A 27,855-nucleotide genomic window follows, 5' to 3' on the forward strand; every position below is an offset into this window, starting at 1 on the left:
ATGGTAAATATTTTTTATAAAAACTATATATAAAATAATATACAATCATAATGTTTATTTATAGCTTAGGTCTATTAAATACATACAACATTACTCCATATTTCATCATCAAGTACTCAAGACATTTGGTGAAGTTATCATAAAAGATAAAAAATTTCAATGAAAATCCTTTACACTTACAATGAATGAGAAAATGCATTATTTGGTCACAGTCAAGGAGTCAGTCTCATCTTGAAGCTGGAAAGCCACAAGGAATCAGCAGCACCACCAGCAGCAGCAAAGGCTTAGTTAAGGACAAACTCTTCTAAAAGTAATTCGTGCCTCAGCAGACCCGTTAAGATGAATTCGACCCCAAGGATTGGTATTCCCAAGGATTTGAATGAGGGCCACAGGCGCTTGTCCTCTGGGCAGGATATTATCCGGATCTGTGGAGCATACTTTCTGGGTGGAGCATGAAGGTAATCTCCTCCTGCACACTCTACAATGTCTGCAAATAAAGGAAAGGGTGAATCAAGTCATTACTTAAGAGATAATTATTCAGATGTATACGAATAGTCAGCAAACACCAATCTTGCATAGTGGCAGCTCAGGCTACTTGGGGAGCACATTTTACTTCAGGCCTTCCAGCAAGCATAAAAAATGGGCTGGGACAAACTGACTTATTGGCATCTCAAATGCATCTCTCCTTATCACTCGTGTCCATAGTAACAATAACCAGTATTGTGTAGATCACCAATGTTTGTAGTGTCTTTGGTGATGCATGATCAGCTCTGTTCTCAGGGTGAAATGCATTCTTTTGTTCATGCTGTGGTGTTTGTAGTGATGAGTGTGAGGCAGACAAGTCACAGTGATATCACTGTCATAGATCTTCACATGTTGGGCTTAAATGGTGTCAATATTGTAAAATATGTGAATTTAAGATATGAAACTTGCAGAATTTCATACAGAAATTGGTCAAGGCAGTGAGGAATTGTCTTTTTACAAACATGGTGGTGGCATCCCTTCATCATTACCCCACGGCTTCTAGCTTCTCTACAAAGGCAGTGAAACTCTATTCTGACTCTTATGGCAAGGCAGCTGAAAGGAAGCAGCAGGGATGCCACCACTGTGCCTGTGTAAAAACAATTCCTCACTGCATTGCTTGACAAATTTTCGTATGAGGTTCTGAGAGTATTGTGTATTCTAATTCACGTGTTTTGCTACATTGACACTATTCAAGCCTGGCATGTGAAGATCTATGCTTGAATGACATCACCATGACTTGTTTGTCTTGCAATCATTACTACAAGCACCACAAAATGAACAGAATATAATAAGTTTCAACCTAAGAAAAATCTGATTATGCATCACCAAACACACAATGAATACTGACACTAATGGAGGTTTTAGCATATTTTTAGCAATTGAAATTAAAATTCAACAATGAACAATTTTTTTTATTACAAACACCAGCTGCAAACTGATCATGAATAATAATTATATTTGTATATGAGATAACATAAAAGGCAACAAAACACTGTTCCAATAATCTTTTTTGAAATATGAGAAAATAAATAAATAAATAAAATACAAATACAAAATCATAAAAATAAAAAAAATAAAAAATAAATAAATAAATAAATAAATAAATAAATAAATAAAATAAAATAAAATAAATATACAAATAAATAAATCTGGGAAATGTGACCCTTTACAGAATCTTTCTTTCTCTCCCCAGTCATTTCTAAGTCTATTTCAACTCGACATACATCAAAATCTATCTTTGCTATGCCATATCACATAACAGAGAAAAGCCTAAATTCAATAAACTGTAAAATGTGCATCACAGGAGCAAAACTAATGAATGAAGATGGAAATACACACTTTGGCAAGGGAATACTAGATTTCAGTCATACCTCACATCTCAGGACACCTACAAAGCTACTGAAAACATGACACTCGAGGTCTGGGATTATTCTTGTGAGGGAGAAAGACATATAGTCCAGTCTGTTTGGAAAGTCATAATGGACAATAGTTACCTCTCATCTGGCATGGTGGTGGCTGCACTGAGGGTGTGGCATAAATGGACAAACCCTCAAACAGCAAGAAGTTGGATGCAGATTTAATGGTGTCCTCTAAACAAAACCCATACTTTTCTTCAGCTGCATGGTCTTTGAGGAGGAACTGCCATGGATCTGTAAAATGAACAATATACTTAAAAGAAATTTCATGCTTAGAGAAACATTTTTTGCTTAGTGCATTATCTAATATTATTTTAGAGGTACACTGTTAGAGGGCTAAGACACAGACAGCAAACTATTTGTATGGCTTCTAGCACTGTGAATGACTGAAAGGGAGATTTGATGGGTGCAGAAATTCTCCACCACTTTAATGGACTTACTAATGAAGTAGATAGGAAACAGGCATCTGCATTCCTGGAACTTCCGCATTAAATCAAACATATACATGTTCATCCTCACTTACAGAGAGAATCATCTTAAAAAAAAAAATTTCCTATCTCTGAGTCTGGAATGGTAAAAAAATTTTTTGACAGATTTGAAACAAGTCCACACCAAACAGCAAAGCCAACATTCAGTATTAGAAATTGTTACACTAGCAAATATACAAAAGGGCTGGTGTGTGCATAATATGGAATATGTAAAATAGGTTATTAGAAGTAGTAAAGTAAAAACTGAATAATTACTACAATATATGAAAGAAAATTGCCACTGAAGATGTTTGATTTACTATATTAGTGATATAATGAAATTCACTTTTCAATTCAGGAAACAGATGACTTGATGTAGGAAACTAAACATCTATCTAAGAGTATATGATCAATAGCCCATACAGAAGAAAATTAATTATTAATCTTCTAAAGTCTGAGCAAAACTATCTAATTTTCATCTCAGTCAAGAATATACAGTGAGGGTGATTACTTTCCTGGCACCAGTCATGTATTAAGGTCAAATATATAGCATCTCCAATAAATAAGTCACTCCAGTCTCAAGGCTTTACCAATAAGACTACAGTGAGACACCAGAGCTAACCAGCCTATGACTATTAAGAAAATTAATACATCCTGTGTATTCTGCAGGTAAGACCATCCCTCAGCTGAATGTGAAAATTTCCCAGATTTTACAGCCAAAATTATAAGGTTGATGGAAATGAAAATTTACCTTCAATATTTGAATCCCAACCATAAAGTAAGTGCAAGACAAGAATATACAATACACAACTAATATTAAGGAAGGCCAAGACAAAATCATGAATAATGTAAAATAATAAGGGCAGTAGTTACTCAGACATAATGGTTCTGCAACTGTGCCCACAGCTGATGTCAAAATGAGACATGATGACATCTGACTAGACATTGCCAGATGTTTAACCTGTCCACAATTCTGACATATTTTCTTCCACTTTAACAAGGCTAGGATGATTAAGATGTAAATTTATGTCAAGATTGTATTTCAAGCTAGGATTAAACAAAGACAGGACTGTGTTATTACTATGAACTTTCTGCATTTTCTTGTGCACCTCTCTCTCTCTCTCTCTTTGGGAGATGGGGTGAAGGAGAGGAAGAGGGGCAAAGAGGAAAAGGAAGGGGTCCAGGAGAGGAGTAAGGAGAATATCCTCAAGATAAATTCTAATACAAATAATTTCACATCCATCTCTAAAAGATGCCTAGTTACCACAGTCAAAGAAAGAGGTATTGTTTTGATAAAAACATGGTAATGGAATTGTAACACTCCCTTATCATTAATATGCAAGAACAAGTGTGAGTTCCTTACCGACAAAGTTGCCAGCAGCCTTGGACATGGTCAACCAGTTAGGATTCACAATTGGGCGCCCCATCCCAATAGCAGAAAGCAGCTTGCAGGTACGCTTGACACTTGTGGCCACCAGCACGGTGCAGTCATGAGGTGTCTCCACCATCCTCCCCCCTAGTCACAAGTGGAAGAAAAGAAAAATATCTTTGTAATGTGTTATGGAGCATAACATCCAATTTAAATTGTTTCTGCCAATGTCTTCCTTCAGTATTTACACAAAGCAATATATCTGATTAGTATCAGCCTCATAAAGATCTCACAATGTGGCTGCAAATCTATTGCTTCCCTCCAAAGGGGAAACTAAAGCATTTCAGTATGAGCTAAAGTAACCATGATTTTTCTTTCAGAGGAGACTGGTAACTTCAGGAAGTTTCTTCAGTATTCAAGGCCTTATATCTAATTTTTCATTCTATGGAACATCACCTCACCTTTCATTCCTTTATCCCAGGGGTCTGAGACTAGATGTCCAACTCAAGATAATAAACACTTCATGCAGAGAAAACTTTTGATTTTTCAATAATTTCTGAAGGGAAAAGATCAAACCTTGCATTGTTTATTGACTCAAAAACTCAATTCCTTCATTTGTCTACTTGGCAGAAGCTTCCAGACAACAATCCCATTTATTCAATGATGCCCAACTATCCCCCTCCCCTATATTAATAATGTTAGAACGATCCTTTATTGAAAATCCCCAACATATACACACTGGGTATCCTAGGTTTAACACACACACACACACACACACACAGGCATGTGCGCATGCATGTATGTATGTTGCCATGAGGAACACGTGCTTACACTAACTCACCTGATAAGGAGATGATACTACATACATTTAAATGCCGAGTGAAGGGATTTGTATGATCACTGCATGGGCATGGCTCATTGACTACAGTGCATTTGCTGGCAGACAACTGTCACCCCCCTTTTTTTTAATGAATAATCTAAAATAATCACATATAATTGCATTTTAGGTTATCTGGCACCTCAACTGCTTTGTGCAGATGACTGAGGGAGGGAGTATGGGTGACTCACTAGTGTATAGCTTAGTGATGGGGAAGATATAGATGAGGGAAGACACACTTCACTCTGCTCCCTACCTGTTCCTTTTTTTATTTCCCAGGGTGTTTCTGAGTCATGCTACAAGTATGTCAAAGTTGAGGAAACATAAGAAGATTCAGCTGCTGATGGTGACAATAAGAAGTAGAAATGAGGCATCTAACTAATCACTTCCAAGGCCATTCACTTCCTACTACACTGCTCCCAGCCTTAGGTGGCTCACACAACATATGATGTTCATTGTAAGCGTTGTTAGCAAAACTAATGACATGCACCACCCAAGGCTTTGGAGCACAATTTTGGATATGAGAAGTGCTCAAAGAAACATTTGGAACAAATGTATAAATTAAAAAAATGAAAAATATGAGAATTTCTTTGAAGAAGACAAAGGAAGACAGAAAAGGAACTAGAACTAAAAATTATGCACCTGGAGATTATGGAATAGTGAAAATTTTCACTTGAAAATAGTAAAATATTCAATAGTACTGATTAGCAAATGATCTAATCATGTATATATTGAAGTATACCTATTAGGTATGTATTCCATTCACTAAAACAAGCTTGAAAATACATCACACTAAGAAAATAACAGGTGGAAGTTGTTTGTAGCACTGGCACCATGCACTCACCCAAATCCGAAACAATCTTAAGGTCAGCCGGGTCATCGTAGCCTGTGAAGAGCACCCGTGGCTTGGTGCTGGCCTGCCGCTGCCTCCTTGAGGGAGACCACAGCTCCACATCCTGCAAATAATTACCAAGGAGAAAAGGTTACACTTACTCTACATCAACATTAGATTTGTTCCTTAACCCCAAGCCTCATTCATTATCAGTTTTACTTAAAACACACACACACACACACACACACACACACACACACACACACATATTGGAGGGATGAAGGGAACAATAAAAACCTGGATGGAAGATTATCTGAAAGGAAGAGAAATGAAATGAGTGGCAAAAGATGGAAAACAAAAATGGACAGATGTAACAAGTTGAGTGCTGTTGACACCAGCATTGTTTTCAGTATACATAAATCATTTGCCTAAAGTATTATATATTTACTTCTGTCGATTTGCAGGGATGTGATGGCAAGCCTAGTGAGTAAAACTGCAATGACTCCTTTGCTGATGCTAAAAATATGAATACATTTGGTTTCTTGTGAAATTTTTAGGAATAAAAAAATATAGGGACTTCTGGGACACCCAATATATATATATGTGTGTGTGTGTGCGTGTGCGTGTGTGTGTGTGTGTGTGTGTGTGTGTGTGTGTGTGTACAGGTCCAGTTATATGAGCATTTACACAACAAACTGATATGAGTTCAATAAACTAGAGACAAAAATGCTTGTATGAGCCAAGGAAATCATATTATACAAGAATACAAGAGACAGTAACATCCTGAGGAAATTCAAAACATGCCTTGCTGCTCCTTTCACTGACTCATACCATCTGTGCAATGATGCAGATGTGCCAAGATGAGTCTGTGAGGACTTGAGAGAACCCATACAGCCCATCCTGTCCTCTACTTGCCTTGTAAAATTTCTCTCCATTCTTCTGAGCTCAGCATCTGCTCACATCAGATGTCTGCTCATAACTATATGCAAGTATGTGCTCACTGAATTTACAATCAAGGGATGCATTTTTATATGATTGGCCAATTATTGCATGTGTGTATTTGTGTTACTGCTGGACAAAACAAGTGCATTCTGTAATATTGATATCTTTAGTTACACTGTTATTGCATTATTTTGCTTGAAAAAAATAATCACCTTTGAGGTCATGGATGGCAATCCTTTATTCCCATTAGTATGTGTTTTGTTATATGAATATTTGCCATATAAGCAAGTGTTCTGAAAAAAATTAACTTGTACCATTAGAACTGGTTTGTATCTACCTATTTATGCATCTGTATATATATATATATATATATATATATATATATATATATATATATATATATATATATATATATATATATATATATATATATATAGCCAAAGTTTGTACATTATATAATGATCAACAAAACTACACTCAAAGGAAACTGCAGACTATCTTCATGAAACAAAAGTTTTAAAACACTTACTTTATTACTCCTGGTTGCTCTTGAAGAGACACTGCTATGGCTGGATGAGGCAGAATCCGAGCTTTCTTGTTTGATTCTTTTGGCCTTTTGCTGGGAGAGTGAATTTCTACTCACTCTTTTTGTTGCCTCCTCTTTTTTACAATCTGACATTTTTATTTGTTTGGCTTTTGGTTGTGTTATCCTACTCTGGGAGTCTTCAGGATGGCCTTCATCACTTTCTTCCTTTGTTATAAATTCCATTTTAATTTTCTTTGTAGCTCTGGATGGTGCCTGACTTGCACCTCTGCTAGTGGAGGCTCTTGATTGCCTGCTTTTCTTTGGTGGTGGGTCTGCCTTGGTGGTCTGTGTAATGCTAAGTGGAATAGGAGACTCTGAATACTCTTCACTAAAATCCTCTTGTTCTTCCTTAACCCTTATTGAGTTTAAAACAGATGTAGCTCCCTCCTGTTTTCTGGTCTGCACAGAAGTCAAGACCCTTTGGGAGCGTCGCTGCTGTACTGGGACATCTTTTGGTGTCTCACTGCTCTCTGTGATAACTGCTGATGCATTTCCAGTTTTCTCCTTCTGTATACTTCCTGAAGATCCTGATGATGTTGACCTCCTGCCAGGCAGGCTAATATCTCTTTCTGGGGAGTATCTCATAGGTTTTCGGCGTGTCCTCCTGCACTGGCCACTGTCCTTGTGAAGGTTGTCCTGGGGCAGATCATCTTTAGGTTCTGTTTTGATGATGATTTGTTCATCTATTGGTGTCTCTATCTCTTCTTTCTCCTGCTTTATTGTGGTCAAGGGGGTCATCTGTACATCTTCATCTTTCACTTCAACTTTCACTTTAATAACCGAGGGTATAGTTGCCTGCTTACTCCTCCTGCTCCTTGTATTGGCAGAACTGTTGCTGCTATTGGTAGCTGCTGATGTGGATGGCTGTGGTGATGCTGTGCTTTCATTAAAAGTCTCTGTCTCCTTACCCCTGGTATTTAGTGGAGAAAGAACAGAGACTCTTTGAGATCGAGTTCTTCTCTTATCTTGTAGTGTTGTAACTGTGCTAGCAGTGATAATATTGGAGTTAGATATAGTAGTGAGAGTGGTATCAGATGTGGTGCGTGGGGAAGAAATGGGAGTGGTGACAGTATTGAAGATGGTGCCGGTGGAGTGAATGCCATATGAAGGTGTGCTTCTCTTACCACGTCTGGTACATGTGGGAGACTGGACTGGAATAGTGGTGGAGGAAGAAGTCACTAGCTCTGTTTTGCCCCTCCTTGTTTGTCTCCTAGTCATGGGTGCAATGGTAAGGTTTGGAACAGGGACACAGGTTGGAGCAGATGTGGTGGAAGTTGGGGTTGTGCTTGTAGTTGCTGCAGTAAGGAAAGCAGGGGCAAGGACAGAACTAGGGATTGAGGCTGGGGTTAGGGAGGAAGAAACAGACATTTTGACTTGGTTATATTTTGGAGCAGTAGAGACAGGCACTGAGGAACTGGAGGCAGGAGTGGCACTGGAAGCTGCCCTAAACCTTTTCCCATTTTTCTGTGGAGTGCTGGCTTTACGGGAGACAAGTCTGGTAGATTTCCTGGTAGTAGGAGGGGGCAAGACATTCTTTCTCATTTGCACAACATCTACAGTGTCAGTGGTTTTCCTGTTGATGGAAGACAGGATATTCTCCTCTTTTTGTGTAGGGTCTTCAGTGTCAGATGGCAGATCAAACAATTTTTGTGATTGGTTCTTGGCATCCTCCTCAGACTCACTGTCACTTAGCCAATCAGATTGTTCTGGTCCCTTCTTGCATGGTGATGCCAAGTGGATACCTTCATTACTCTCCTCACTCACAAAAGTGCAGTCTGATAGTGAGACCTTGATGGGAACAGCCTCCTGCGAAGATTCTAGGCTACAGGGCTCTGAGTCTATGACTTGCCTGTGCTTTCTCCTCTTTCTAGTGCTGGAGGACGTATTCTGTCCTGTGAGCATGAGAAGACTCTCATCCTTACCCGGGGAAGAGAAAGTCGTTGGAAATTGTAAAACTTCTTCACAGTCTCCTTCAAGAGCCTGATTTTGTGGCACCTTACTCATGGATCTTTTTTTGTTTACATAACATTCTGCAGCATTCTTGAGTGAGAGTACTGTTTTCTCACTTTTGTGGGTAGTTTGTGGTGTAGTATCTGTGAGTGTGTTTTCCTCAATGTCTGTGCTTTCATCTGAGTGATACTCCTCCTTCAAATCTTTATGACTTTTTTCCATGATGTCAAACACACCAGTCTCTTTCTCACCATGGAGAGAATCTGTCTCATCTTCTTCATTGAACAAACTTTTGGATATATCAGAGGCTGCATCACTTTCCTCAAGGTTTTCTTTACTAGTGTGTCCCACAAAGGGTGTGCTGGTTTTCAGGCTGGCAGCTGACTCAAGGTGCCCCCAAGCCTCCATGATGCTGCTGCTGGGCCGGAGAACATCAGAGCAAGTGCCTGAGAATAGCTGGGTTGGAACATCAGAGTCTACAGGATCATATAGAAGAGTAGGAGAACTTGGAGGATCATCAGTGACAGACTCATGTGAATGAGACAACTGAGAGGATCCCTTAGAGACAATATCTTTAACATTACCACTCGCTGCCAACTTTTGCCTGCAGCTCTCATCACCACTAATTTCTGGGGTGTCACTTGAGGACACAAGAGTGACTGCAGCATCAAGTTTATCCTCCACACCATCTATGCTCTTTGGTGCATCAGTGGTGAACACCTGTGTTGGGACATCAGGGTCTATGTCCCCTGATGCATTACTGATGAACACCTGTGTTGGGGCATCAGGATCTATGTCCACTGGTGCATCACTGGTGAACACCTGTGTTGGGGCATCAGGACCTATGTCCACTGGTGCATCACTGGTGAACACCTGTGTTGGGACATCAGGGTCTATGTCCTCTGGAGCATCACTGGTGAACACCTGTGTTGGGGCATCAGGACCTAGGTCCACTGGTGCATCACTGAACACCTGTGCTGGGACATCAGGGTCTATGTCTACTGATGCATCACTTTTGAACACCTGTGTTGGGGCATCAGGACCTATGTCCACTGGTGCATCACTGGTGAACACCTGTGTTAGGGCATCAGGGTCTGTGTCCCTTGGTGCATCAGTGGTGAACACCTGTGTTGGGGCATCAGGGTCTATGTCCCTTGGTTCATCACTGGTGAACACTTGTGTTGGGGCATCAGGACCTATGTCCACTGGTGCATCACTGGTGAACACCTGTGTTGGGGCATCAGGACCTATGTCCACTGGTGCATCACTGGTGAACACCTGTGTTGGGGCATCAGGACCTATGTCCACTGGTTCATCACTGGTGAACACTTGTGTTGGGGCATCAGGACCTATGTCCACTGGTGCATCACTGGTGAACACCTGTGTTGGGGCATCAGGACCTATGTTCACTGGTGCATCACTGGTGAACACTTGTGTTGGGGCATCAGGACCTATGTCCACTGGTGCATCACTGGTGAACACCTGTGTTGGGGCATCAGGACCTATGTCCACTGGTGCATCACTGGTGAACACCTGTGTTGGGGTATTAGGACCTATGTCCACTGGTGCATCACTGGTGAACACCTGTGTTGGGGCATCAGGACCTATGTCCACTGGTGCATCACTGGTGAACACCTGTGTTGGGGCATCAGGACCTATGTCCACTGGTGCATCACTGGTGAACACCTGTGTTGGGGCATCAGGACCTATGTCCACTGGTGCATCACTGGTGAACACCTGTGTTGGGGCATCAGAATCTATGTCCACTGGTGCATCACTGGTAAACACCTGTGTTGGGGCATGACAGTCTAAATCCCCTGGTGCATCACTGGTAAACACCTGTGTTGGTGCATCAAGATCAATATTTGTGTCACCAGTAAACACCTGAGTTGGCACATCAAGATCAACATCACTTGGTGGACTGCTTGCAAACACTTGAGTTGGGGCATCAAGATCAACATTTGTGTCACCAGTAAAAACCTGTGTTGGGGCATCAAGATCAACACTTGTGTCACCAGTGAATACTTGAGTAGGGGCATCAAGATCAACACTCGTGTCACCAGTGAACACTTGAGTAGGGACATCAAGATCAATGTCACTTGATGCACTGCCTGTAAACACTTGCGTTGGAGCATCAAGATCCACAACATCTGAACTGCCAGCTGAAAATAGCCGTGTTGACACAGACTCTGAGGACTTGGTAGCAACTGAAGACTTTGATGAGGAACCAACTCTCACAGGTGTATTTGGAGACCTAGATGCCTTAACTGTTGATATTGCAAGAGGCTTCTTGAACACTGAGCACTCATTGTCAGGTCCTTGCCCAGGGTGATCATTTTTTTGTACTCCTGCTGGAGTATCTCCTGTGGTTATAGGTGTATCAGGGAAGCATGGAATGGGAGATGAGCAATCTTGTGTTTCTGGTATAGATGTGATGGACAAGGAACACAATGAGGTATCCATTTTTGATGGACTTGGATAGGAAGCTGCTGGTGTCTCTGGTATGGATATGTTAGAAGAAGAACACCCTGGAGTGTCTGCTATGATCGTCTTGTGTGAGGAATGAGGCGGTGTCTCTGGTACGGAAGTAACAGGGGAGGTAAGCGCTGGTTTTTCAGGTGAATTAGGATAAAACTGAGCTGGAGCATTGTCTTCTACATCTGTACTTGCATCACTGTTGTACTCCTCCAAATCGGTTCTGCGAGTGCATGAGGGAGAAGGCAATGCAGTCTTCTTTGTAGGTGACTGAGAAGCACTCACAACACTACTCTCAACATCACTTGACTGGAAAGAATAATTACCATCATTATCATCATAATGATCACTAAGAAGAGTGATACATCTATTTACTATTTATCTATCTATCAGGTTGGCAATCCCACAAGCAGTGGCCCAGACAATAGTACCACCCACTCATTCACTCTTTGCCCTATTGGCCCCTGATGGAAAGGAATAATTTTGTAGACCACCTTACTACACTCTAGGAGCTTAGGCATAGTACATCTGACCACATACATCCACAGCATTGCTCAACAGTATGCACTAGTTTATCACTGCTCCCTTATAATGAGACTGTTCCCTTTCCAGGGACTGACGAGACCACGTCCTTTTCATACACTTACCACTGTTGCTCTCCATTCATCCTCATCATACATAATTGCTCTTGCTTGCTGCAGGCATTCCTCTCGCATTCAGTGCTTTCTTCACACAGTTCATCCACTCCAGGCAATGCTTTCCTGCTTACTTGTATCTCTCTCTCTCTCTCTCTATACACACACACACACACACACACATGCAAACTATATCTGACACAGGCTCTCTCACTTTCCATGCTTACATATAATCAAACTAAAGTACTTATATTAATTTTTCTCCATTCAGCCTGACTACATTCCTCTGGCCACTCAATTTTTACTCTACATTGGCTTTCAAAATATCTTTCAAAACCCTCACTGCTGTTTGCTTACACTATTCTGTGACTGACATCTTCATTCTTAAATTATTCATAAATCTTTCTTACTATGCTACCTCACCTATCATTTTCATAGGAATTAGAATGGCTTCACCTTTATACTTTAAAATATTACATTTCTTACGCATCTCTTCCATATTCCTTCATCTCTAGAATTTACTCTCATAAAACAACAATTATATCTGCAGTTTTAATATGACAAGCAATCCTTTTAAAAATTTGTAAGTACATATTTTTAATCCACAAAAACAGTACAAGGAATATCAGAAAGAATCAAGTTGATTACCAATATAAACCCCTCAGCCTACATTGATACACTTATGCTTAGACAGAGAAAGTCAGCCACAATTTAACAACCTAAAAATGTTTACCTGCAAGAGAGAATCTGTAAGGTGAGAGAGGGGTGTGTCCAGGGATGGTGACGAGGACATCCCCTTGCCTTGAAGTATGCTGCTGTTCTGAGAAAACACTGATGTCACTGGCTTGGCATCAGTGCCATTCTGCAGTGCATTTTGAGAGCCTGATGGGACAAAGAGTGTAAGTCTTTTGTTTGTCCAATTAAATTATCAGCTCAGTGAAACATTTGAGGTATTTAGGGAAACTGTAAACATGGTGAGCTGGATGAGGGAATTACTACACCATTCTCTTTTCAAAGAGGTTTTCTAGGAGCTGACAGACTTCAGATATTTATTTAGTTGATGAATTATTTTGCATTAAAGTATGATACTTGACTGAGACAAAGATGTAGCACCAGAGAGAGAGAGAGAGAGAGAGAGAGAGAGAGAGAGAGAGAGAGAGAGAGAGAGAGAGAGAGAGAGAGAGAGAGAGAGAGAGAGAGAGAGAGAGAGAGAGAGAGAGAGAGAGAGAGAGAGAGAGAGAGAGAGAGAGAGAGAGAGAGAGAGAGAGAGAGAGAGAGAGAGAGAGAGAGAGAGAGAGAGAGAGAGAGAGAGAGAGAGAGAGAGAGAGAGAGAGAGAGAGATATGAGCAAGGAGGACCCGTACTCATCTATACAAGAACAGGTAGAGTACCTGAATAATGAAGCCTGGAGGAAAGGACAGGGGATGGTGATCTTTCTTCTTCATCTTCCATCATAGGAAGCATCGACTCTGAGCCTGTCTCTGAGCCACTGTCATCACACTTCTGTGGGAGGAGACTCAAAAATCTGAATCACACTACCAGGAGCAAGCAATGGAAGTAACTATCTATTTTATATACCAAGCTGGCTATCCAACTCTGACAATGCACCACATACTCCCACATATTCACAATCTCCCCTGGGCCCTTGTGGAGAGCCACAATCTTGAGGCCCATCATACTACACCCCAGAAGCCTAGATACTGCACAATATTATTAAACGAGGACTTACTGCACCAACTAGACAATCTTTTAAACTTCTACGCTGTCCTCCACTAAGTATTAAGACTCATGTTACATCATCTTTAAAATATGGTGTTCGATGTTGCTTCTGTCCTGTTCTCAAAAGTTAATTCTGTATCAGGGTCATGTCTGAAGTGTATGGCCTGTACATTAATTTGGTGTGTTAATCTATTTGTAACATATAGAAAAGTTATGTTCATGCCGTCCCATCTCCATACACACTATCAACCAACTTAAATTTAGATTATAACATTTTCTTGGCATAGACCACTTCACATCTGTCTTGCAGGTTGTTACAGATTTATATGCTTCTGTATGGAATCCTACACTCTTAATCTCTTACACTCTTAAGTCTCTCTTGTAAGTGGTTCTTTACAATTTTTTTTTTCTTGTGATCTCATGTCTTGAGTTCTAAGCAAACACATTTTCTCTATCCACTTTCCTTATTTTCTTCAAATATTTTTACTGCAATAAGGCCTCCCCTTCTCTCTTTTAACGCTGGGAGCTTCAGGCTTAATAGTCTCTCCATATCATATATGATAACTCTCTCAGGCTTGAAACAACTTTAGTTGCTGCTCAATATTTTTTCAATCTTCCTTATACTATTCTCTGAGTCACAACCATAACATTGCTGCACATTCTAAAATTGGATGAATCATTAATGCCATCAACCTCGTCATATTATCCAGAAAGGTGGATTATCTATCTTTTTTATGGGAAAGATGAAGTAGAAAACATATCTGAGATATTTTTGGTTAGATGCCAGAAGTTTGACCTGAAAAGACTTTGACATTTTCTACTGACGAAAGACCTTCTAACTAGCTGAAGAACTCTTAGCATAACTCCAGGCAGAAATGTAAAGTACATGAGTTTAAGGAGATGAAAGGTAGTACTGTTTGTAGCCCACCACTCCATCATGTACAACATGAGAAAAGGGTGAATAAAACAAAGGTTTAGAAAGTTTAGAGCAACAGAAAGAATGAGAAATGTATGCCTCCATGACAGACACAATCACCTCTGTTACAAGCGCAGCACACAGAGATGGATACCTGATACAGTACCAGTAGTCATTCGATGGAAAATGAGAATGATACCTCCTCAGGTCTCCCCAATTAGCAGAGGCAAAATGCCAGAGACATCTGTGCTTCTGAGGGTCCTGAGGAATTGGAGTGATAGGACAAAATACAGATATGAGATTACAATGAAAGAAAACAGGATATTAATTCATGGGACATCATGCAATAACATGTGATACCTTACACCATTTCCTGAATGTCTTAATGAGTGCAATGCTTTCAGTATTTAACTCCATAGCAGAAAAAATCTCTATTCCTCAAATACCAATACAGCAAATCTTTCTTCAACAAAAAGGATTTCCTTGTAAAATTAGGGTATTTCCTATTTGATGTGTCTTATAAATTAGCAAGTATGATTAATCCAATTACCTATGTTTGTTTAGGAGATATACTGCCCTGTAATCCAAATTTTTCACTAATTAAAATGGCTTGTTCCTTTGCCATTCAGATTAAGGAACTTCTGCTGTATTACCATTATTATTACCATTATTAACAACAGCAGCTACAACAACACATGCATCTTTTAGTTGTGATGGTAACAACAGAAAAGGGAAGAGGAGGAGGATAACAAGAGATAATAGAGCATATATCAGCCCTACCAGATTGAAGACATCCTTGGGAATGAAGAGGAGTCATGACTGCAGCAGCGAGGTGGCAGGTAAGAGAAGAGTGGGGACAGGGAGAGGTAAATAGAAAAGACTGATGATTTAAGGGAAAATCAAAATTGAAAATTAGGGAATTAAGCTCTGCCCTATAAGTCTGGACACTACTATCCATGGTAAAACATGCATAACAAAGCTACTGCATGTGTAGGAGCTTTACCTCTGGTTTAATGGTGTAGGTGGCCATCACATTTCCAAATCTGATCTTCTCACCACCCTGCAGTGCATACTGGACATGGGGTCGCAGTACCATCTAAGGGCATAATCATAAAAGGAGTAAATGAGTATATTTTTAAATGGTGAGCCCAGTATGAGCTTTCACTAATAACATGTGATGCCATATCCCACTGGCCACTCTTATAATCATGGTGCCTTTGAAGAAGCACAACCCTGGCCATCACCACCACCACCACCATCATCTGGTGGCAGCTGTGTTTATGTACATTAATAATCTATATGTGCTAATGTAGTTATGCTTTACTCCTAAATCAGGATAAGGGACAAAATAAGAAGAAAAATAATGGAGACAGCAAAGATACGTGTGGCAATTGTAATAAGGCAGTGAATTATGTAAACAATAGAAAGGAATGGAATGATATGGTGAACATATACAAAAACGGAAACCATAATAACGACCATAATAATAATAATAATAATAATAATAATGACAACCATAGCAATGTCATGAATAACAGTGATGATTAACCTGAACTTACCTTTCCCAGCCTTGTCTTGTTGCAGCTACCCAAGTCAGAAAGGGTGTGTGTACCTGCCCTCACCTCCACTACTGCATGCTGCTTAGACAGGACCTGCCACAAAGCATGAAAATGTTATCCTTTCATCACCACCATATATGATGCCTTCCTTCTTTGTAGAAAGCCTGTGCTTAAAATGGTCATAGAAATGCTCCTATGATAATTTATACAGTCTTATTTCATTTATGATATCACATAACTTTCCTGTACACATTACATACTGCTCTACTCTTCTAACATTGAAAAGAAAGAAAAAGAAAAAGAAAAAAAAAAAGAAAAAATTCTGTCATTCATACATATCTCTGGCAGTCTTACTTCATGCATTCTGTGGATATGCCCAAGCCATCTCAGTGTACTTCTACTTCTTACCCATACTGTTACTTAATAATCAACTCTTAATACCTGTTCCTCTGCATCCATGGCCCTTATCTTTCTGGTACCTCTAAAACCTTTCTTGATGTAGTGGACTGCCAGGTTGACTTCAATCTTACAAGATATTCCCTTTGTGACCTTCTCTAAAACAGTAATCCCTCCAATATCCATCCAAATTCCTGCATGGCATGTCTGGGTATTGTGTGCCTGATTAATTCTTATCATTTATCAGACATTGCTATGGAAAATGTTATTGTACAATGTTATGTATGCATGCAGGCAATTCCAAGACGTTTCTTCCATGACATTTCTGTGCCAAATCCTTATTTATAGAGATGTGTTTTACCTTTTTTTTTGTCTTTGTCCTACATCTGCCACAATACATGTAATGGCATTTTTTCAAGATGATTTATATGCTTTCTTTGTGTGTTTGTGTTGGGTGAAGCCTCATAAGTAGATAAAATTAATGTTGAATTTGTTTATCTCATTTGATAATACATTATAAAAAATCATTCCCTGCAAGAGAGGATGAACAAGGCCAGGGCACCACCACGACAGCAAGCATGAGGACCACAGGAAGAGGCAACAGGAGACAGAATGGCAGACATGAACACGACCAAGGGTCAGTGGGAAGAGGGAAGAGTTGTGGTTGTGTAGGCATGTGGAACAACAGCAAAATGGAAGAAACAGCACTCAGTAAAAAATTAATGCAACTATATACCTTATATTTGCAGAGAGTAAAAATAAATATCTACATGCCATGAACTGCACATTTATTTCTGTGTACAGCTCACATACAGATTATTTATAAGGATACATTTGTCTGCCACAACACTGATCATCCCAGTATGCATGTAACAGGGGGGCAGAGAAAGAAAAGTGTGCTGTGAAAATGTTGAGTCATGCAGCAATGTAAATTATGTGGCGAAGAAAGAAAAAAAATAAAAAATAAAGCATTTCACGATAGAATATGACTATTAGAGAGCACAAAGGCATAAGTTAGATAGAAAACACACACACACACACACACACACACACACACACACACACACACACACACACACACACACACACACACACACACACACACACACACACACAGGGTTGGTCTTCATTCACGCCACACCTTGCGATGATGATGACAATGAACATCTTTTTTTTTATTAGAAAACTGTTGATCAAAAATATGTTCCAGGTAGTGAGAGTTAATAAAATATTTCCTAATAAAATATTTTCTAACATATGAGGGAAGGCAATGTGAAGAAGGGCTTCAGGCATTAAGAAAACCTGAAAGCTGCATCATGACAAAGTACCTGCTAATGCATTGCCCCTTGCCTATGAACAATGAGTGACTATCATTTACCAAGCTGCCCTACTGTGTGAATCTGTCCCCTCTGATTACCTATTCCTCTAAAGCTGAATTCCACCCAGATATGTCAGCAATTCTGAGATTTGGGGCAGAGGGAAGAGATAGAAAAAAAAAAAATTATTAAAAGGCCAGTTCTCATCCTTCAGTATTCCAAGACACACTCATGAACTAGAAAAACATTGGGAGTAGTGTAACAGCAATAAAAGGAGTGCATTTTGAGTAAGACTTGTCTGAATAACTTGTAAATAAATCAATAAAATACATTATAAAAAACTGAGGTTCCTTAAGGACATACTTCAAGGTCATACAAAAAACCATTTCTGCCCAAGTTACTTGCCTTTCCTAACAATATAATTTACTTTGTCCCACAACAACTTCTCTAGTTTCATGAAATAATAAAAAAAACTGTGGAGAGCCATGTGAAAAAAATTAATGGAAAACAGTTTATTGTCTGATGCATGACAAATGTACTCACCTTGTTGGGAATGACTATTTTGCATCCATCTGGGTCTCGGCCAATTATGTTCTTCCCACCAAAGACTTGATGTTGACTTCCATTCACCTCTAACCAGGCAACCTGTAAAATGAGAAATAGGTAGAAAGATGTTCACAGAAGATTCAGTGTGTTGCTTGTAATTCATTAAAATGATAGTGGTATATCAGAAAAGAAATATGATATTTCTGCTAGCATGGGTATTGGAAATCTATTACACTAACATCCCACTGCACATACTAAGTTATAATAGCAGATCCTTGTGGTGAAATAAGTTACATAAAATACCTCTTCATGAGAGAGCCTCTGTAAAAACTGAACTGGTGCACAGGCCACTTTTTTTTCCTTTCTTGAACAAAGGCTATGCATAATCAACATTCCAAATGCTGGGTCTATAAATAATGTAATTTACAGCCTCTCTCCTTGCTATATAGCCATATAGCCTTCACAGTAAAAATTATCTAGTGGCAGATAGCCTTTTCACATAAAAATATAAGTAATAAATTATCTCTCACCCTTTCCTACAGGCAACTGGTTCTGGAGAGAGAGAGAGAGAGAGAGAGGAGAGAGAGAGAGAGAGAGAGAGAGAGAGAGAGAGAGAGAGAGAGAGAGAGAGAGAGAGAGAGAGAGAGAGAGAGAGAGAGAGAGAGAGAGAGAGAGAGAGAGAGAGAGAGAGGAGAGAGAGAGAGAGAGAGAGAGAGAGAGAGAGAGAGAGAGAGAGAGAGAGAGAGAGAGCCACAGGATAAAAAAAAAGAAAGGCCCATGAAACAAAGTGAATGACAGCAAAGCAATAGCTCTCTGTACTCCTACTTCTCATCATTCCCTGAATACACACATCTTCATTAGTGATCTTTAAGAAAATAAAAGGTATCACTCAGCCATTACATCCATCCGTAGTAAAGAACAAACAAGATGTCTTCCTCCTTACTTTGACCTTGAGGAGGGTAACTGTAGGAAGACTACAACAGCAATGAAAACATCAATCAATACAGGTGTGATCTTTCAGCATTTTAGAGGAAACAAAGTTGATTCCCAACTCACCAAGTGGTGTGTCTCATCCAACTCATCCTCCTCGTCCTGGTCACACAGGAGTGCCTGTGTGCAGTCCAGCTGCTGCGTGTCATCCATGGATCAGGGCAGTCGTGTTCACCCTGCAGGACACGGCACCATATTAATAACCCTTATGCCTTCCTTATGCTTACTATTTATTATCAACAACTTTGGTAGATGTCTGTCTATCTAAAATGCATTTTCATTCAATTTTCTTGCTGCTATGGCTACAGCAAATGTTTCACATAGTTTGCTCTTGTTCTGATACTCCTCCCCTCTGTCTTTCTCTCTGACATGCAGCTCTCCAATCCTTCAAAGGTGCCTCCTCATAATCCAGCATACACCAATCTTACTCAAGGGTGTACACAAATCTGGAGTACTGCATTTGATCATTCCTAACAAACCAACATTTCAGACTTTTCTCCCCAATGGACATGAACTTACAAGACAATGGTAAGCTTCTGTCCACTAGTACATACTACATAAATAGCATTCCTACATACTAACTCATATCTACTGCTTGGAATCTAGTGTTCACATGTAGCTCTCATTTTACGTAATATTCTTCCACATCTCACATGCCTTTCCCTTCATGATCCTATCACTCTCCTTTGAAGAACCTGATCTTGCCTCTCCCTCCACACTTCTATATGTATCAAAAATTATAGTTCCTAACTTCTTCTATTAAGAGATTAAATCAATTTATGTATGAGGATAGGAGATGATAAGTCTTAAGGGCTCAGAAACTGCCTCATATATGCCAACTGGTCTTTTGCAGTAAATCTTTTCATTCTCATGTCCTGCCAAAAATAATTCCTAGGAAATTCTAATAAAAATCATGGTGTTAGTTTTCCAAACAATCACCCAAATACATGATGAGAGGGGTAAATATTCTACAGATGTCCAATGGACTTGCTCCACATGCTTCTACTCTTCCATACTACCTACCAACAATACTGAAACTCATTTAATTAGCTACACCAACTTTAACCTAATTTTAAAATATGCCAGTCCCAAACATTCTAGCAGCTTTAGTGACAAATATGTGTAAACAGAGGAAGGTCACGTATGCTCATATATGTAGACAAGTTACCATGCCCACCTACAAAGGTGTAATTCTATAATTTTTCATCTTGTACTTAAACATCATATCTAGAACATTCAAAATATAAGCATGCACTGTGACTCTCTCTCCATATAAAGTTAAACTCGGTTCATCTCTTCCACTCAATGGTGTCTACTCAAACAGAGGTAGAAATGGAACCCAGTTCCTACTACAGCAGCTTGAATGGACATGGCGGTGAAGTCATTGCTGGACAGTGGTCAGAGACGAAATCCATAAAAATGGACTAGTGCGAACCCAGCCTTAATGTGGATTTGTGAATCTGAGTGTTATGCTTGAGTGACATTCAGCTCAACCATCACAATATTTGGAATGCCCAAAATTTTTTTTTCTTTTTTTAATGTATAGGAAGAGGCACCAGACAAGGGCAAAAAAACAGCCTATTGAAGTCCCAGTCTCCAAATAGAATCAGAAACCATTGTCAAAAATTGGATGATAAGTGACTTGAAACCTCCCTCTTGAAAAGTTTAAGTCATAGGAAGGAGGAAATACAGAAGCAAGCAGGGAGTTCCAGAGTTTACTAGAAAAGGGAACGAGTGAATGAGAATATTGGTTAATACTGGTCCCCCCAATTAGCAGAAGCAAAACACCAGAGGCATTTTGCTTTGGGGGATCCTGAGGAAAGATTTGCATGATGGGACAAGATACAGATATGAGATTGTCACTGGAGGAATCCAACAGAGGATAGGGTGACAGCATAAGCAGAACCGTGTCCCCATAAAAATGTTAATGAATCTTAATTTCTTTCAAAAAACTTTGCAATGGCCTGGAAATAGTTGACAAAGCAGCTATCACATCTTGCTTGATTGATTCAAATCTGCCATCCTTCCTTCCCCCTACAAAATACAGCGCTGTGATTGGCTAAATTAATATTTTTTTTCAATGGCCGTGAAATTGCTTTCCAACAAATCGAACAACCATGGTGACCTATTTGGTGCAGATGCAGAAGTACTTACCAAACACATGTATGAACAAACACACTTCTCCTTGTCCCTTGGGAGAGTGAGTTGGTAGTGACTGAACCTCAGAAGGAGGGGTGCGTTGTTGTGTACAAAAGAAAGCCAACAAATTTTTTAAAATCGCTGATGTTAATTTATGAGACATATATATATGGGGTTCAAAATACTCACCATGAGGAACTCTAGCCAATGAGACAAGTCACGAAAGTAGAAGTGAGTTTGGTGTGAAAACAGAATAATACCAAGATAGGGTAATGTGGAGATAACCTTAGCATCTTCTCCTAATGTTAATACTTACATATCAGATAGAATTAAGGTTGAAGAATATCATGCAATATATATATATATATATATATATATATATATATATATATATATATATATATATATATATATATATATATATATATATATATATATATATATCAACTTCCACAAACTTGTTAAAGCAAAAAAATAAAAAAATAAATAAAAAATAAATAAATAGAAAAAAAATAAATAAAATAAATAAGTAAATAAATAAATAAATAAATAAATAAAAATAAATAAGTAAATAAATAAAAATAAAGTAAAATAAATAGAATAAAATAAAATAAAATAAAATAAAATAAAATAAAAATAAATAAATAAACAAAATAAAACAAGGTAAAAGGTTAATGAAATGATCCATCCCCATGCAACACCCTCCTCCTCCAAGTGCTTGAGTCACTCCTTCCTGGCTGCAGGAGCTGTGTAGGGCAGGACGGGGTTAGCCATTACAGGAATCAGAATACTTAGTTATTTGAAGTTCTCGCTAATTTAACCTAACCTAAACCCTAACCTAACCCCAACCTAACCTAACCTAAATTAACCTTAACTTTTTTTTTTTCTCATAATTAAGCAAGGTGCTTGCACCTTGCCTAGTCAAAACTCTTTCTGCTCTGTCTGTCAACATCTACCTTTCCTTCTTGCTGGAAGTTTGCCTACATTCAACCTGTTCCTAAAAAGGGTGACTGTTCTAATCCCTCAAACTACTGTCCTATTGCTTTAATTTCCTGCGTATCTAAAGTTTTTGAATCTATCCTCAACAGGAAGATTCTTAAACATTTATCACTTCACAACCTTCAATCTGATCGCCAGTACGGGTTCCGTCAAGGCCGCTCTACTGGTGATCTTCTGGCTTTCCTTACTGAGTCTTGGTCATCCTCTTTTAGAGATTTTGGTGAAACTTTTGCTGTTGCCTTGGACATATCAAAAGCTTTTGATAGAGTCTGGCACAAAGCTTTGATTTCCAAACTACCCTCCTACGGCTTCTATTCTTCTCTCTGTAACTTCATCTCAAGTTTCCTTTCTGACCGTTCTATTGCTGCTGTGGTAAACAGTCACTGTTCTTCTCCTAAGTCTATTAACAGTGGTGTTCCTCAGGGTTCTGTCCTGTCACCCACTCTCTTCTTATTATTCATTAATGATCTTCTAAACCAAACTTCTTGTCCTATCCACTCCTACGCTGATGATACCACCCTGCACTTTTCCACCTCTTTTCATAGGCGTCCACTCCTTCAGGAGGTAAACATTTCACGCAGGGAAGCCACAGAACGCTTGACTTCTAATCTGATCTGATCTTTCTATTCTCAATCATTCATCCCTTTCTCTGGTAAACTCTGGAACTCTCTGGCTGCTTCTGTATTTCCACCTTCCTATGACTTGAATTCCTTCAAGAGGGAGGTTTCAAAACACTTATTCATCAATTTTTGACTACTGCTTTGAACCTTTTATAGAACTGGCATTTCAGTGGGCATTTTTTTTTACTGGATTTTTGTTGCCCTTGGCCAGTGTCCTTCCTATATATATATATATATATATATATATATATATAAATATATATATATTTTTTTTTTTTTTTTTTTTTTTTATGTAGGAAGGATACTGGCCAAGGGCAACAAAAATCTAATAAAAAAAAATGCCCACTGAAATGCCAGTCCCTAAAAGGGTCAAAGCAGTAGTCAAAAATTGGTGGATAAGTGTCTTGAAACCTCCCTCTTGAAGGAATTCAAGTCATAGGAAGGTGGAAATACAGAAGCAGGCAAGGAATTCCAGAGTTTACCAGAGAAAGGGATGAATGATTGAGAATACTGGTTAACTCTTGCGTTAGAGAGGTGGACAGAATAGGAGTGAGAGAAAGATGAAAGTCTTGTGCAGCGAGGCCGCGGAAGGAGGGGAGGCATGCAGTTAGCAAGATCAGAAGAGCAGTTAGCATGAAAATAGCGGTAGAAGACAGCTAGAGATGCAACATTGCGGCGGTGAGAGAGAGGCTGAAGACAGTCAGTTAGAGGAGAGGAGTTGATGAGACGAAAAGCTTTTGATTCCACCCTGTCTAGAACAGCAGTATGAGTGGAACCCCCCCAGACATGTAAAGCATACTCCATACATGGACGGATAAGGCCCTTGTACAGAGTTAGCAGCTGGGGGGGTGAGAAAAACTGGCGGAGACGTCTCAGAACACCTAACTTCATAGAAGCTGTTTTAGCTAGAGATGAGATGTGAAGTTTCCAGTTCAGATTATAAGTAAAGGACAGACCAAGGATGTTCAGTGTAGAAGAGGGGGATAGTTGAGTGTCATTGAAGAAGAGGGGATAGTTGTCTGGAAGATTGTGTCGAGTTGATAGATGGAGGAATTGAGTTTTTGAGGCATTGAACAATACCAAGTTTGCTCTGCCCCAATCAGAAATTTTAGAAAGATCAGAAGTCAGGCGTTCTGTGGCTTCCCTGCGTGATATGTTTACCTCCTGAAGGGTTGGACGTCTATGAAAAGACGTGGAAAAGTGCAGGGTGGTATCATCAGCATAGGAGTGGATAGGACAAGAAGTTTGGTTTAGAAGATCATTAATGAATAATAAGAAGAGAGTGGGTGACAGGACAGAACCCTGAGGAACACCACTGTTAATAGATTTAGGAGAAGAACAGTGACCGTCTACCACAGCAGCAATAGAACGATCAGAAAGGAAACTTGAGATGAAGTTACAGAGAGAAGGATAGAAACCGTAGGAGGGTAGTTTGGAAATCAAAGCTTTGTGCCAGACTCTATCAAAGGCTTTTGATATGTCCAAGGCAACAGCAAAAGTTTCACCAAAGTCTCTAAAAGAGGATGACCAAGACTCAGTAAGGAAAGCCAGAAGATCACCAGTAGAGCGGCCTTGACGGAACCCATACTGGCGATCAGATAGAAGGTTGTGAAGTGATAGATGTTTAAGAATCTTCCTGTTGAGGATAGATTCAAAAACTTTAGATAAGCAGGAAATTAAAGCAATAGGACGGTAGTTTGAGGGATTAGAGCGGTCACCCTTTTTAGGAACAGGTTGAATGTAGGCAAACTTCCAGCAAGAAGGAAAGGTAGATGTTGACAGACAGAGCTGAAAGAGTTTGACTAGGCAAGGTGCAAGCACGGAGGCACAGTTTCGGAGAACAATAGGAGGGACCCCATCAGGTCCATAAGCCTTCTGAGGGTTTAGGCCAGCGAGGGCATGGAAAACATCATTACGAAGAATTTTAATACGAGGCATGAAGTAGTCAGAGGGTGGAGGAGAGGGAGGAACAAGCCCAGAATCGTCCAAGGTAGAGTTTTTAGCAAAGGTTTGAGCAGAGTTCAGCTTTAGAAATAGATGTGATAGCAGTGGTGCCATCTGGTTGAAGTAGAGGAGGGAAAGAAGAAGAAGCAAAGTTATTGGAGATATTTTTGGCTAGATGCCAGAAATCACGAGGGGAGTTAGATCTTGAAAGGTTTTGACATTTTCTGTTAATGAAGGAGTTTTTGGCTAGTTGGAGAACAGACTTGGCATGGTTCCGGGCAGAAATATAAAGTGCATGAGATTCTGGTGAAGGAAGGCTTAAGTACCTTTTGTGGGCCACCTCTCTATCATGTATAGCACGAGAACAAGCTGTGTTAAACCAAGGTTTAGAAGGTTTAGGACGAGAAAAAGAGTGAGGAATGTACGCCTCCATGCCAGACACTATCACCTCTGTTATGCGCTCAGCACACAAAGACGGGTCTCTGACACGGAAGCAGTAGTCATTCCAAGGAAAATCAGAAAAATACCGCCTCAGGTCCCCCCAACTAGCAGAGGCAAAACGCCAGAGGCACCTTCGCTTAGGGGGATCCTGAGGAGGGATTGGAGTGATAGGACAAGATAAAGATATGAGATTGTGATCGGAGGAGCCCAACGGAGAAGAAAGGGTGACAGCATAAGCAGAAGGATTAGAGGTCAGGAAAAGGTCAAGAATGTTGGGCGTATCTCCAAGACGGTCAGGAATACGAGTAGGGTGTTGCACCAATTGCTCTAGGTCATGGAGGATAGCAAAGTTGTAGGCTAGTTCACCAGGATGGTCAGTGAAGGGAGAGGAAAGCCAAAGCTGGTGGTGAACATTGAAGTCTCCAAGAATGGAGATCTCTGCAAAAGGGAAGAGGGTCAGAATGTGCTCCACTTTGGAAGTTAAGTAGTCAAAGAATTTCTTATAGTCAGAGGAGTTAGGAGAGAGGTATACAGCACAGATAAATTTAGTATGAGAATGACTCTGTAGTCGTAGCCAGATGGTGGAAAACTCGGAAGATTCAAGAGCGTGGGCACAAGAGCAGGTTAAGTCATTGCGCACATAAACGCAGCATCCAGCTTTGGATCGAAAATGAGGATAGAGAAAGTAGGAGGGAACAGAAAAGGGGCTACTGTCAGTTGCTTCAGACACCTGAGTTTCAGTGAGGAAAAGAAGATGAGGTTTAGAAGAGGAGAGGTGGTGTTCTACAGATTGAAAATTAGATCTTAGACCGCGAATGTTGCAGAAGTTAATGAAGAAAAAGTTGAGGGGGGTGTCAAGACACTTAGGGTCGTCGACGGAAAGGCAGTCCGACCTGGGGACATTTATGGTCTCCTCCCCAGATGGGGACTCCGAGGCTGGTGTAGGAGTCGCCATGATTTTAAATTTTTTTTGAGTGAAGGGTGTGTGTGTTATTAGGTGCTTGTAGTTTTGTGTGGAGGAAGAGAGTTGTCTTTAGAGGGCAGGCTGTGACTACCCCCTTGTGTTGTGAGACACAAAGGGAAACGTTCAGTGAGGTCACAGCTGGGTTTAATGATAAGTTCACAGCACCCCCTGAACAGTGCTTTAGACCTCACTGGGAGTAATATATATATATATATATATATATATATATATATATATATATATATATATATATATATATATATATATATATATATATATATATAAAATTCCGATTCCCATAATGACTAACCCTGCCCAGCCCAACAAAGCTCCTGCAGCCGGCCAGCAGTGACTCTCAATCATTTGTATGGGAAGGGTGTCATGTGGGGATGTATCAGTTCATTAACCTTTTTCTTTTTTTTCTCTAACAAGATTCCAGAAGTTGATATATATTGCATGATATTCAACAACCTTAATTCTATCTGACATTTAAGTATTAATTTCAGAAGACGCTAAGGTTATATCCATATTATCACCGAGGTTACTTCCATAATCCTCACATACTAAAATAGGATCACTAAATTTACATAATGTCATCTGCCGGACGAAAACTGATTTTTCCCAACTGTAAACACCATTATGTGAGTCACTATCCTCGCCAGTCACAACCTCCACCATGCTTACCTAAACAAAGGGTAAAAGTAACGGTAACGAGGCATACAACACTGAAGGATACACAGTCCTCTCACCTGGTGGGCTTTCCGGTAACCGGGATTGACAACCCAGGTGCCCAGCGGAAGCCGCACTCTGCTGATGCACCAGATGTATATTTTTGCTTGGCAGAGACGCGAGTATTTGTGTGGCAGTCCTTGCCCTCACCTGCACGTCTTCATCCCTCACCACACAGCCCATGTCGCATACCACTCTTCACTCACCTCACCACCAGTTGACGTTGTTCAAGTTCACCTTTCCTGATGCCAAGCAGAAGCGAATGAAACTTGCAATGACTCAAAATACCCCGGAATATTGCCTTAGCAATTTTTGGCGCGCGATATTAGGGTGTACTTGTGATTATCTTGATCTTGATCTTGATGGTACAGGTGGCACAGGATCACTCCTGAGCCAGGCCTTTGGATCGGCAACTCCTGTAGAAAGGGGGAAAAAAAAAGAGAAACGAACAGCATCCTCTATCCTAATTGTTCATACACCTGGCACGCCACATTCTCTCCAGAAA

General features: G+C 39.9%; 1 protein-coding gene across 5 annotated transcripts; it reads right to left on the reverse strand.

The window, feature by feature from the left end:
• Positions 1 to 30: 30 nt before the first annotated feature.
• Positions 31 to 27,853, reverse strand: LOC135106286 (mucin-5AC-like). 5 transcript variants are annotated; one of them, XM_064015146.1, is made up of 13 exons: positions 27,557 to 27,853; positions 19,581 to 19,690; positions 18,522 to 18,623; positions 16,267 to 16,359; positions 15,711 to 15,803; positions 13,464 to 13,575; positions 12,807 to 12,955; positions 9,786 to 11,747; positions 6,957 to 9,734; positions 5,498 to 5,609; positions 3,771 to 3,923; positions 2,019 to 2,174; positions 31 to 487 (listed from the first exon to the last, which is right to left on the reverse strand). In XM_064015146.1, the coding sequence occupies exons 2-13, from the start codon at positions 19,665 to 19,667 to the stop codon at positions 285 to 287; spliced, it is 6,000 nt and encodes a 1,999-aa protein (XP_063871216.1). In that variant the 5' UTR covers positions 19,668 to 19,690; positions 27,557 to 27,853; the 3' UTR covers positions 31 to 284. The 5 variants fall into 5 exon arrangements, with proteins under 5 accessions (XP_063871216.1, XP_063871218.1, XP_063871214.1 ...); XM_064015148.1 differs by having other exon boundaries at positions 6,957 to 9,836; positions 9,987 to 11,747; positions 27,557 to 27,852; XM_064015144.1 differs by having other exon boundaries at positions 6,957 to 11,747.
• Between the last annotated feature and the right edge of the window lie 2 nt (positions 27,854 to 27,855).

Source organism: Scylla paramamosain, chromosome 13, assembly GCF_035594125.1.
Source record: "Scylla paramamosain isolate STU-SP2022 chromosome 13, ASM3559412v1, whole genome shotgun sequence".
Classification (NCBI taxonomy): Eukaryota; Metazoa; Arthropoda; class Malacostraca; order Decapoda; family Portunidae; genus Scylla; species Scylla paramamosain.

Bases quoted from the DNA above. Each gene is read 5' to 3' on its own strand.
- LOC135106286 (XM_064015144.1), bottom strand. From the start codon at position 19,667: ATGGATGACACGCAGCAGCTGGACTGCACACAGGCACTCCTGTGTGAC. The intron at 15,804-16,266 runs GTAAGTTCAGGT...TTATGCCCTTAG, and splicing joins ACAAGACAAGGCTGGGAAAG to ATGGTACTGCGACCCCATGT. The intron at 11,748-12,806 runs GTAAACATTTTT...TATTCTTTCCAG, and splicing joins TTACAGATTCTCTCTTGCAG to TCAAGTGATGTTGAGAGTAG.